A 12,326-nucleotide genomic window follows, 5' to 3' on the forward strand; every position below is an offset into this window, starting at 1 on the left:
TGGGGCCGAAGAGAAGCTGACCCGTGTTCCCGCCTGGTCCAGGCCAAAGCGCGCAGTGTGCGCGCCGCCTGCGCTCCCGCCTCCGGCCGCTGGGGGGCAGCAGGCGCCCGGCGGATTCGCCCGCGCGGCCGGTGCGGGGCGCGGGAAGCCGAGCGAGCCGGGGCGGCTCGGGCAGAGGAAGCTGATGAAATCCGAGCCAACTCGCGGTGAGCTCATCCCCGCCCGGGTGCCTCCGGAAGCCACGGGGCCGCCTGGCCCGCTCCTGGCCGCAGCGATAAAGCTCGGGTGCCGAGCCCGGGCGGGAAGTCCTTCCTGGAGTCTGCCTCGCGTGGGGCCTGCTGCCTGCGGGGAGAGGCGGGGACCAGGAGGTGAGACGGAGCCCTGGCTGCCATCGCACCGTGAAAAGTGAACTCTGAGCGTGGCTGGGGGTGGGGATGAGGAGGGCCAGCCCCTCCCGCACAGCCCCGGGCCGCGGTGTGCGGGCCCCATCCCCAAGTCCCCGGGTCCCCGAGTTCCCGCAGGAGGCGCGAGCCGCTCACTGGCGCGGCCGCAGCCAATCAGAGCGCGGCGCCGCTGTTCTCGGGCAGGAGGCCTGGAGACGCGCGCGCCTGCCCCGGCACCCAGCGACGCGCGCAGGCACGCGCCCAGGGACCCGCCGCGGCGGCCCCCGCCAAGCGACACGCACACGCGGACCCCCGGCAGCCGTCCCGGGCCCCGCAGTCGCCCCTGCACCCAGCGTCGCCAGGAACAGGCATTCTTGAGGGCGCACGCACCGCCCCGGCCCGCCGGCCGCACGCGGTGGGTGCCGTGTCGGACACACTTGCACACACACCGGTGACACGGAGGCACACACCTGGTGACACGCAATCCCGAGCGCACACGCTCAGATGCGGTCACAGCTCGGGCCCAGCGCACACCGCAGGGTCGAGACACACGCGCACCCTGGTACAAAAGGCCGCGCCACGCACCACCTGCGTCCTGGGAGTGACACGGGGCCCACCACGCGGCCTCACACGGTACACCTTGCCGCGTGGGTACACACATGGTTAGAGACTCAGCCACAAACCTTCCCGCCAACACTCTGACCCCGTGCCATCCCAGGGCCACACAAGTCCGATCCGATGGACGCGCGCTGACTCCCGGGGTCACGCCCCAGCGCACTGGGCACACTGAACAGGCTGTCACGCAGCCCTGCACATAGGCGGCGCTGTGGCAGGTGTCACCCCCACACCATCACACTGACACACAATGGCACACACAGCACCCCAGCCACAGCCCTAAAGAAAACTACACACACACACACACACACGCGGCCCCTGCCCGGGAAGCTGTGTGCCAAGTGGCACTCCGGGGAGGGATGCTGGGTGGGCCTCTGTGTGTGTGTGTGTGTGTGTGTGTTTGCGCGCGCGCGCTCCGCCGCCCCCTCCCCTCCTTCCCTGGGGGCGGGGCCGCGCCGCAGCGCTGTTACCGGGTAAACTTCCCCGCCCCCCCCCGCAGCGCGGCCATTAGTCACCCCCCTCCCCAGGATGATGTCATCGCCTCATTCTGGAGGCTGAGTAATCCTAGACTCCGCCCCCCCAGGTACCCGGGTAGGGGCGCGCCGCACCTGGGCTCTGCACGGCTGGAGCTGCACGCGCCGCGGCCCCGGCTCTCCCTGGAGTGGGACTGCCGACTCCGAGCCGCCCCGTGGTGGCCTAGGGACACACCGCAGGGTCCCTAGAGCCCGGGGCTGCCAGCCCTGGGGCCACCTAATAGCGGGAGGCTGGGTCTCCCAGACGTGGGTCCTTGGGCACCCCTCCCTCCCAGCACCACGGAGGGGCTAGGTCGGTTCTAGGTGTGTGCGTGGGTAGGGGTGGGGGTCTGAGAGGCGCCCAGCTTGAATTCCAGGGCGCTTGGCACCAGGAGGCCGGGGACCCTGGCATGAGCTGGGAGATCGGGCGCCAAGGAGTAGAGAAAGTAGCTATGAGGTCAGAAGCCCTCTGTCCTGTGAGACCAGCCTGCCGGGCCCTGGGGACAGGGCTCAGGGGCAGGGGAGCACGCAGGTCTCACCTGGGGCCGGGCATGTGAGCATCCGCAGGAATGGTCTCCCACGATCAGGATGGTGGGGCCAGGAAGCCAGGGGGTTCGGAGGCGGCTGGGGGCCGGGATCCTGGTCCCTGTGGGGATGGGGCACCAGCGTCTCCGAGGGAGGAGGCCCCTACCCCTGTTTTCAGGGGCCCAGGCGTGCTCGGCTCCTGTGGGGGGGTACCCCCTCTTTTGTCTGCGGCCAGGACGCCTGGGTTCTCTTGCGGGAAGGCTCCTGTTTTCCAGGACCGCGATGCGTGTGTCGTGTTTGGGGGGTGGCACCCGAGTCACCCCCCAGCTCCGTCTCCAGGGGTCAGCAAGCACAGAGAGGGGAACACTCGGTGTGTTTTCAGGAGGCCAACTTCCCGCGGGGGAGGGACACGACGCGCGGCCCCAGCCCCACTGCCCATCCTCGCCCGAGGATGCGGGGCACAGCGGGGGAGGGAGGCGGACGGTGCCCAGCCCGGGTCTCACCCCAGCCGGCCGCGCGCCCGGCAGCTCCCCCGGGCCCGGCTCCCCGCCCCCCGCGCCGAGGGCTCCCCCAGATCCGGGCGGGCGCCGCGGCGGCCAATGAACGCGCTCGCCGTCTCCGGGAGCCCGGCCGGCTCTGCCCGCCTGGCATTGGGCACGCGGTGGGCAGCGGCGGGCGGGGCCTGGGGGTCCTCGCGCCTGGTTGGGCCAGGCTTGTTGCTGGGTAACGGGGCGGCGAGTTTCCCCTGGCAACGGCGGCGGGTACCGCTCACTGGCTGGCCGGGAAGGGGCGGGGGCGCGGGCGCAGGCAGGCCCCGCAGACCCCAGCAACAGCGCGCGCCCCCGCCCGCCGCCGAGCGGTAACCTTCACACGCGCGCCGGCCGCTCGGACCCTGCGGACGCCCGCGCCCCCGCCCAGCCCCCACGCGGCTCGTGTCCAGCCTCGGGGCCTGCGGGGCAGACGGCGCGCGCGCGGGGGACCCAGGAGGGCCCGACACAGGCCCTGCGGTGAAAAGTTAAGTCCTTCGCAACTCCCTGCGCCCGGCGCTGCGCGGCCGGCTTCTCCGAGATCGTGGGGTTTGGGGAGGAGCGCGTGTGCGTGGGTCTGCCTGGAGCCGGCTGGGACTTGCGCACCCTCTCACCCAGCACCCCATGAGGGCCCTCTCCTCCCGCCGGGTGGACAATCCCCTTGCCCAGACGACAAAACCCAGGTCCTCAGGACCCCAGGTAGGCTGGGTGCTTTGTCACTCCATCAAGGGAGAGTCTGCAAGGCCAGGGGCCTGCCTGCTGGAGACCCCTGCCCCAGCCGCCGGGGCTGCACTCCAGGGCCTTGTTTGGGTTCTCTGAGGTGCTGGGCCCCCACCCCAGGCAGAACCCCTGAAGCCCCCCTGTGCCCCAGTACTTTATTCCTACAAGTTGGCTCACCCTGCATAGCTTTCTCTCTCAACTCACAGATGGGGAAGTGGAGGCACAGACACAGGACCACTCGCCCAGGGTCACACAGCCAGCAGGTGGCGGAGCTGGGCACTCACTGGGCCATCAGGCCTGAGCTAAGCCCCTCCCCTCCACGACCCTGTTGGTCTCTCACCCCTTATCAGAGGTGTCTGTGCCTCCCCCCAGGAGACCTGTTAGGATACTGGTGAATTTGGGAGATGGAGGTGGGGGGGCAATCAACTCTCTCCCTGTGCCTCTAGGGTAGGGGGCCTCAAAAAGCTGACCAGCCACAGCTATTTTTCTTTGCCCACAAAGTTTTTAATGGGTTCCTCCCTAAGCAATGTATAGTATTCATTAGCCACAGTCCCCACCGTCCCCTATCGCTTACACTGGACTCCTTTCTCTCCTGTATGTAATGATGGCTCTGAGTCTGACCCGGGGTGACAGGGCCCTAGAATTTGAAGTAGGGTCTGCAGTAGATACTGGGGTGGACCCTGGCCGGTGACCCTTGGGCCTCTGCCCTGCTGTCCCAGCTCCAACCACCAAGCTAGACGTCCCCTGCCCTCCACATCTGGCCCCCTGTTATCCCATGCAGCCTGAGGGCACTGGGGGGAGAATGAAGGGTTCCGGTTCCGGCTGGACCACAGCTGGGGGAGGGCTGGGTCCCGCCCCTTCTCAACTGCGTGGCTGCCAGGCGCCGAGCAAGCACTGCCAGCCCGGAGACATCGAGTGATAATGGCACCCACTTACCAAGCGCTTACTGTGTATCAGACACTGCGCCCAACGACTTCCATGTGCACGGTCTCATTTTATCAGTCTACAGCAGTGTTTCTCCAACATCTCCACGCTGGGTCCACAGTCGGAAAAATACTTTTCTTTGCGACCTTGGGTGTACTGACTGTAGCAGTTCACAAAGCAAGCTTTCCTAACTTTCAAACACTATATTCCATATTGTGTATTTTTTTTTTTCTAACTCCAGGCAAGGGGCTGGCGGTATGGCACAGTGGGTTAAACTCCCCCATGACACCAGCACCCCACGTGTGGTGTGAGCACCTGCTCCAGTCCTGGCTGCTCCGCTTCCGATCCAGCTCCCTGCTACATGCGCGTGGGGGAGCAGCAGAAGATGTCTCAAGTACTTGGATCCCTGCCACCCATGTGGCTCCTGGCTCCTGGCTTTGGCCTGGCCCGGCCCTGGATAGTGTGGCCATTTTGGGAGTGAATCAAAGGATGGAAGATCTCTCTTTCTCTGTCTCTCCCTCCACCCCCCCCCCCCCCGTGACTCTGCCTTTCAAATAAAATGAAAATAAATAAATTAAAACATTTAAAAAGAAAAACACCAAGACCCAAAGCAGTGACTTCGTGGCGCATGGTTTGCCCATGACCCACAGGGGAAAACACTCTGGTTGGAAGTAGGAATGAATGAATGAATGAATGGGAGGGAGGGAAGATGGGAGGGCGGCTGAGGTCTCCAGGGTTTAGGATGGGGGGTGAGATCTGGACTTTCTGCTCTTGGGAAACCTGACAAGGCTGCTGCTCTGAGACCTTCCGGGCCCCCTGAGTCACCCTCTGGTGCAGGGGTTGGATGTGGTGACTGGGAACAGAAAGTGGAACAGAGACCAAGAGTCCCGGGCTCAGCAGGAGGGAAAGTGACCCCCTCAGAAGGGGAAGGAAGTGACGAGGGAAACTCGAAAGGGAAAGGGAGCAGGGAGCCCCAAGCCTGGTGAACCCTGGTGTGGGGTCTGCCCGGGCATGTCCGTGCCAGGTGCCAGGGGCCTGCGCCTCCCCGGTGCCCTGGCCCAGTGGCGGGCAGTGCGGCCGGATGCGCACCCTCCACACAGGTGTCGCTTCTGTGACCGCACCTTGTAGGTCAGTTTCCCTTCGTGGCTCCATTGATCCGTGACGACTTTCCCGTGCTCGCGGCAGGGAGACGGCGTGGGTGTGCTTGGGTGTGGTCCCGCGGGAGAGTGTGTGGATCCGGCTGGCGTGCAGGTGCGTGTGCGTGGGGGGGGGGTGTCTGTCACCTAAGTCGGCATTTTGGAAGCTGTCAGCCTGGTCCTGCCCTGGGGCCCGTGGCTGGGGCGGCGGGGGCAGGGATGCTCTGTGCACACTCGGGTCGTGGAGTGTGCGTGTTTGTGTTAACTTTGCGTGTCCCTGTCGCAGTGTCACTTGCGCGGGCCCTGTGACCCTGGAGGCCTGGTGGTCAGCGCCTGCCTGTGCGTTCTTGTCTGGGGGGGGAGGGTACGGGAGCGGTCCGCGCGCCCATGCCCCTGTCCAGGGTGCGCACTGGGGAGACGGGGAGTCTGCACGTGACTTTGCGAACCCTGGAGCGCCGGCCTGTGTGTGTGTCCGTGGGTCGCAGTCAGTGTGTCAGTGTGTCAGGGCGCGCGGGCCGTCCCGGGGGGCTGGCCGTCCCCGCCTCCCGCGCGCCCCGCCCCCGGCCGCAGGGAAACCCCCCGCGCGGAGGTGGGGGGCGCGGCGCGCGCCTGCAAGCCCCGACTTGTCCGCGGCCGGCGGGCGGGGCCGCGGCGTCACGCGGGGGCGGGGCGTGGGACCCGGCGGGCGGGGGCGGGGCGGGGCGGGGCGGGCGCCGAGCGGGCCCGGGATCCGCCGGGCAGCCAGAGCCGCGGGGAGAGCCACATGCGGGCGGGTTCCTGGCGGCGGCGGCGGCACGAGCGAGGCGAGCGGCGGCGGCCACCGGCAGACGCGCCAGCAGCAGCAGCAGCAGCAGCAGCAGCAGCAGCAGCCGCCACTGCAGTGAGGACAGCGACAGCGGCCGCAGCGAGCGGCGCTCGGCGGGCGCGCCCTCCTGACGGAAGCCGCCCGCCGCCCCTCGCCGCCCCCTCCGGCGTTTTCATGCCCCCGGGGTGAGTGTGCGCACCCACCCCCTTTCCCCCAATCCCGGCCCGCGGCGACCGGCCAGGCAGGGTGGGCTTCCTGGAGGAGGTGACGGGCGTGCGCTCAGAGAGCAGTGCGGGCGCCCTGCGTTCCCACGCCGTGCCTCCTCCACTTTCACGGGGTACGGCGCGGGGTGGGGTGGACTCCAGACCGGATTTGCCAGGCAGGAGGCGCTTAGGCGAGCGGGCGCCCAGTCTGGGCGCACAGGTGCCTCAGCGGTCTGGCGGGTTTGTTTACAAACAATGGGGTGCGTGCTCGGCAGCGCCCCCTGGCGGCCAGTGGGGCCCCGGGGGGAGAGAGTCGACCCCAGGTTGCCCCAGCCCCCCGAGGTCCGGGAGGGGCGTGGGGGGGGCGGCACGGAGGGGCGGCCACACCCAGGGCGCGCGCCCGCTGGGGGCGGCGACAGGGGGCGGCTCTCGGGCCGCGGAGTCTGCGGCTCCTGCGGGCGGGGGCTGCGCCCCAGCAACAGCCGGTTATTGGCCCCGCGCTCGCTGGGCGGGCGGGGCGGGCGCACGTGGCGGCGGCGGGTGGGGGGGGCTGTGACAGCGGAGGGGGGCGTCTGGGACCGCCGTGGGAGCGCGCGTGTGCGGGGTTGTGGATCTGCAGGTGTCTCGCCTGGGTGTGTGCGCGAGTCTGGCGCCGAGTTGGCGCTGGGGTCCTGCGGGGAGTGGTGGTCACGTCCATCCGGAGGAATGTTGGGGTTCGTGGCGGTCGGGGTGCGTGCGTGAGTCCCCGCGTGCGCCTCCCGTGCCCTGGGGTCAGTGCACCTGTGCGGGTCGGCAGAGTTGCCTGCGCGCGCTCTACGGGGGGTGGTGCTGTGGCTCTGGCGTGCCCCTGGGGTGGCGTGTGGCTGGAGCGGCTTGCCCGGGTGTGCGGGATGTGTGCGTGTGTCCCGTCTCACCCGTGGCTGGCTGTGTGTGTCTCCGGGGCACGTGTCCTTGCCATGGTGCGCCTGGTGAACGCCTTGTCCGGGTGTCTGTGTGACTTCTGGGGTGCGTGTGTGCACGCGCGCGCGTGCGAGGGGGCTTGTCTGGTTGTCTCTGTCTGTGTTGGGCTGTGTGTCTGGCATTGCTGCCTGGGATTTGAGGATCCCAGGCTCTGTGGGTGCCCGCGGTGCAGCCTGTCTGAGCCTGTGTGTGTGTGTGTGTGTGTGTTGGGTCGGGTCTGAGGGGCTTGTTGCTGTGCTCATGCGTGTCATGTGGGCTGCCTGTGTGTAGTGTTTATGTCAGTCACGTGAGCCCAGTGTTTTCTGTCCCTGCTCTAGGTGTGTGCGCTGCTGTTGCTGTGCGGGATTAGTTAGCTGTGGGGCGCGCGTGTGTGGGTGCTGACAGGTGGCGATGGGCTGGGGTTGGGAGAGGCAGGTGGGCTGCTGACTGCTATGGTGCTGCCGCCCGCTGCGTGGGGTGGGGTGGGGGGCGCGGGGTGCCTCTGGGGGCCCCCTTTCCACGTGTCCCGGAGTCTGGAAGTTGGTGCCCGTGCTGTGCTGGTGAAGTGGTGTCTGTTCGGTGTTGATATGTGTGTGGGTCCGGGCATGCGGGCGGCTTATCTCTGGGGAGTGTGCCTGCCTGTGCTTTGATGGCTACATTGTGTGTCCCCAGCGTGTGCCATCTTGACAGTGTGTGTGTGTGTGTGTGGAGGGGGGCACCGGGTTGGGTGGTGGCAGCCACTGGGTCACGTGTGCAGGGTGCTTGTGATGGTGTGTGTGTGCGCAGGACACTGCCGGCCAGTGTTGCAGGCTGGGACCCTCGCAGTGTCTATGTGCCAGTGGGAGCAGGCTGGCTGGTTTGGGTGAGCCCTGGTGTCCCCCCATATCCACCCCACAGCCGAATTCATTTGGGTCCTGTGTGCGCCCATGCCTGTGTTGGGAAAGTTACCTGCACCTGTCCTTACTGGGCACGCCGCCCAGGTGGCGCAGTCTGTGCTGGGGGGTGGTCACAGCCCTCACACACAGAGCCACACGTGGGACAGGCCGTCCCTCTGGGTCCCCAGGGAGCCCTGGCCTCGCTGTGCCCATCAGTGAGCGGCCAGCCTGCTCCCTGTGTCGTCCCGAGTTGGGTGTGTCTTGCAGGGGGCCGTCACCCCCTCCCGATGGCACACGCCTCTGCTTCCCTCCATCCACTGGGGGGTTGTGGGGCCATGGTGCCCCCTGCACTTCCCCGCTGACCTGCTCCTCCTCCCGTGTCCCGCAGGCCCCAGGGAGCGCCATGGCCCGCGCACGCCAGGAGGGCAGCTCTCCGGAGCCCATAGAGGGCCTGGCCCGCGACGGCCCGCGCCCCTTCCCGCTCGGTCGCCTGGTGCCCTCGGCCGTGTCCTGCGGCCTCTGCGAGCCAGGGCTGCCCGCCGCTCCCGCCGCCCCCGCCCTGCTGCCCGCCGCCTACCTCTGCGCCCCCGCCGCCCCGCCCGCCGTCACCGCCGCCCTGGGGGGCCCCCGCTGGCCTGGGGGTCCCCGCAGCCGGCCCCGAGCCCCGAGGCCCGACGGTGAGTGCCAGCCCCACCCCCGGGGTTGCTGGGATCCCGGGAAAGAGGGCCGCGGAGACCCCCGAGGGACTCGGGCGGGAGCGGAGGGGAGGCGGGGAGCCGGGCCGGGCCACTGGGAGGGTGTGGCCAGCGTGGTCTTTGTGTTGCAAGAAGCAGGAAGACGGCGCGGGGGGCTGGGGTGGAGGGGAGGCAGGCGGGAAGTCCCTCCTGGAATCTGACTGCAGTCCCCGAGTTGCGGCCTGCGGGCTCCTCCCGGCCTCCCGCCACGGCGGTTTCCCAGCGCCCCTCCCCCGGCCTGGGTCCCCGCGACCCCCTCGGGGCTCGCAGTTGGAAGGAGGGCGTGCAGAGTGGGAGGAGGGTCACCTCCAGACTTCGGGGAGGCGTCCCGGGGCCCCAGTGCCTTTATTTGCATCTCTTTGGCCAGGACTGGCCCCCTCTGAAAGGGAGGGGAGTAGTGGGGGGCGGGGAAGGAGAGGGGGAGGGGCCATTGTGCTGGGAAAGTCCCTTTGGGGAGAGGGTGAGTCCTGGGGAGGGAAGGGTTAAAGGTCCCCAGCCCGGCGGGCTGTTAACCCTGCGGCTCCCGGTGGCAGGGTTTGGAGCGTCCCTGTGTACCCGTCCCATCCCCAGCCCGGCTCGGGAGCTCCGGGGGCGGGGGGGGGGGGGGGGGGGACACGGGAAACAAAACTTCCCTAGCTCAGTTCCTAGCAGGGAGAGGGAGGGAACCCCGATTTCCAGGCCCAGAGTCCTGGGTGCAAACCGAGGCCCGCGCCCGGGGCGACCGGCACGGAGGTTACCTCCGACGAGCCCCCGGAAGGCGTCTCCGGCGTCTCCCGCGCCCCAGCCCCCCGGGCCCGGCTCCCTGGCAGCCCGTCTGGCCTCCGGGTCGCCAGGCCCCTGCCACATCCGGGGGTGTGGCTTCGCTGTGGTTGGACACCCGAGGGCTGGAGACCTGAGGCTTGTGACTCTGGGTGGGGTCACTCGCCGTATCCCCGTGTGACCTTGGCCACTGCATACGGTGCGCCTCAGTTTCCCTGTCTGTCAAGTGGAGCGCGCCAAACTGGGGCCCGTTTTGGAACGCGGGGTTCCTTAGGCCGCCCGAGCCGAAGGGCTTCCAGTCCGCCGTGGGCCCCGGGGAGGCGGCTGGCCAGGCAGGTGACCCCAGAGCGGCCTCCGCAGCGCCTCTGGCTCCCCAGTGCCCGGGGGGGGGGGGGGCTCAGAAAATCTGCCTGCGAGAGCGGGGAGTGGGGGAAGGAACCGGTAGAAATGAGGCGGGGGGCCGAGGCGCGCCCGGGCCCCTCGCGGCCTCCCCAGGGCCCGGAGCCCGGTGGGTGGTGACCACGCCCCTCTGCCCTCCAAGGTCCCCAGCCGTCGCTGTCCCCGGCCGAGCAGCACCTGGAGTCGCCCGTGCCCAGCGCCCCGGGGGCCCTGGAGGGCGGCCCCACCCCGGCGGCCCCGGGAGTCCGGGGCGAGGAGGAGCAGTGGGCCCGAGAGATCGGGGCCCAGCTGCGGCGGATGGCGGACGACCTGAACGCGCAGTACGAGCGGCGGGTGAGTGCCGGGGGAGGGAGGCGGCAGGTGGGCGACTCCCCGCCGGGGAGGGGGGCCGCCAGATGTGCGGCAGCTGCCGGCCCGCGCGGCGGGGTCGCGCCGGGGACAGGCGGGGGTGGGGGCCGCACGGCCGCGCGAGGGCCGAGGCCCGGCCGAGAGCCGCGGCGCGCCCGAGGCCCGCGGCCGCGGGGACTGAGGGCGGCGCTCGCCGGAGCGGCTCCTATATCCCGGGCTATTTATAGCCGGTGAGTCAGCAGCGGCGCCGGCCGCGCCCGCCCCGCCCGCCGCGCGCCACGCAGCGCCGGGGCCCGCGGGCGGGGGGCGGGGGGCGGGGGGAGCCCCGCCCCGCCGCAGCCCCGCCCCCACCCGCAACATGGCCTCTGCAAAACCAAATATTGGGAGCCCGGGACGGCGAGCGGAGAGCGGAGGCCGCCGTGGGCTGTGTTCAGTCCGCGCATTTACACCTGCATTGTTTGCTTATGGTAAAAACCGAAAAAACAAAACCACAACGCAGCAGAGATCCGATGTTGTGGAGCTCCTCCTGATCCCGGGCCCTCGCTCGCTTCCCACCGGGTCCGCCCCAGTCCCCCTGCAGGTGCGAGTCTCTCACTACATGTTTACCAGGCCAGAAACAATGCGAGCCTGGCGGCGGCTCTGGCTCCACTCGCGTCCGCTCTGCGGAGAGCGCCCTTGCGCGCTGTCTCACTGGCGGATCTCCAGGCTCTAGTTTTCTTTCTGTTGACTTATTCATGCTCCTTCGCATGGCGGAGGAGCAGAGACAGGCAGAGAGATCTTTCTTCCACTAGCTCACGCCCCAGATTCCCCTAACGCGGGAGCCAGGGGTCTCCCTCGTGGGTAGCAAGGACCCAAGTCCTGAAGCCAACACAGTAGCAGGCGCCTGGCTGGGAAGCAGAGGTGGGACTCAAACCCAGGCGCCCCAGGCAGTCTTAACGCCCCCCTCCCCAGGATCTATTTCTGATATGGTTTATCGGTGTATGCCTTCTTCCAAACCACGCACCTGCCCCGTGTGCCCGCGTGCGAGGGTCTGGCTGCGGGGGTTGGTAGCGGGGTCTGGTGCCAGGCGCCCCACTGCCAGGGACCCCTGAGGATCTTGGGGTCGCTTCGCCGACCGCAGCTCACCGTGCTGACCTGCCGCTGAGTTTCTCTCCCTCCCTCTGCATCTGCGGGTGGGGGGGGGTGATGTTGGGTGGGCCCTGCTTAGCCCCCGCCTGGCCGTGACTCCTTGCCAGGGACATGAGGGGGTTGTAGCTGCACCTGCCACCTTTTTCAGTATTGTCTTTCGTTTCAGTGGGGGCAGGGGCCAGCCTGCTAGCTCTGAGGACTCCTAGGGGGCCCTCCTGCGTTTTCATTCGGCTGGGGTTGCGGGTGGGGGGGGCAGGCTCCCCCTGCAGCCGCGCTGACCCAGCGTGGCCTGGGAGTGCAGCCCTCCGTGCAGACGGTGAACCTTCCCTGCGTTGTGCTAGAAACGTCTGAAGACAGGCGTGGAGGGAGGAGGTCCCGGGGAGCAAGGGCCGAACCAGGCTCTGTCTGCGTCCTCTTCCCCCTGCTCTCCGTGTCCAGGAGAGGGCGGGAGAAGGCGTAGCTCTCACTTCTAGGATCCTGTCCGTCCGCCCCGGGGACCGCATGGTCCACACTAACCGCCCGGCTCTCTGTCGCCCCCTAGAGACAAGAGGAGCAGCAGCGACACCGCCCTTCGCCCTGGAGGGTCCTGTACAATCTTCTCATGGGACTTCTGCCCTTACCCAGGGGCCCCGGAGCCCCGGAGATGGAGCCCAACTAGGTGCCTGCACCCGCACGGTGGACGTCGGGGACTCGGGGGGGCAGGACCCTCCCGCCTCCTGACGGCCTGGCCAGCGCGGGGGACTCTCTTTCTGCACCATGTAGCATACGGGACTCCCAGCTCTGCCTGGCCCAGC

At 68.8% G+C, this 12,326-nt stretch overlaps 1 protein-coding gene across 2 annotated transcripts; it reads left to right on the forward strand.

The window, feature by feature from the left end:
- The first annotated feature begins 6,246 nt into the window (after positions 1-6,246).
- On the forward strand, positions 6,247-12,326 carry BBC3 (BCL2 binding component 3). Of its 2 annotated transcripts, XM_062176810.1 has the most exons (4): positions 6,247-6,332; positions 8,553-8,841; positions 10,199-10,389; positions 12,074-12,326. In XM_062176810.1, the coding sequence occupies exons 2-4, from the start codon at positions 8,568-8,570 to the stop codon at positions 12,188-12,190; spliced, it is 582 nt and encodes a 193-aa protein (XP_062032794.1). In that variant the 5' UTR covers positions 6,247-6,332; positions 8,553-8,567; the 3' UTR covers positions 12,191-12,326. The 2 variants fall into 2 exon arrangements, with proteins under 2 accessions (XP_062032794.1, XP_062032795.1); XM_062176811.1 differs by lacking the exon at positions 6,247-6,332 and having other exon boundaries at positions 8,365-8,841.

The sequence above is a fragment of the Lepus europaeus genome, chromosome 19 (genome assembly GCF_033115175.1).
Source record: "Lepus europaeus isolate LE1 chromosome 19, mLepTim1.pri, whole genome shotgun sequence".
NCBI classification, from domain to species: Eukaryota; Metazoa; Chordata; class Mammalia; order Lagomorpha; family Leporidae; genus Lepus; species Lepus europaeus.

What these genes read in the sequence shown, in the direction of transcription:
- BBC3 (XM_062176810.1), top strand. Translation starts at nt 8,568, where the DNA reads ATGGCCCGCGCACGCCAGGAGGGCAGCTCTCCGGAGCCCATAGAGGGC. An exon ending in CCGAGCCCCGAGGCCCGACG is followed by an intron (nt 8,842 to 10,198) that starts GTGAGTGCCAGC and finishes CTGCCCTCCAAG; the next exon opens with GTCCCCAGCCGTCGCTGTCC. An exon ending in ACGCGCAGTACGAGCGGCGG is followed by an intron (nt 10,390 to 12,073) that starts GTGAGTGCCGGG and finishes GTCGCCCCCTAG; the next exon opens with AGACAAGAGGAGCAGCAGCG.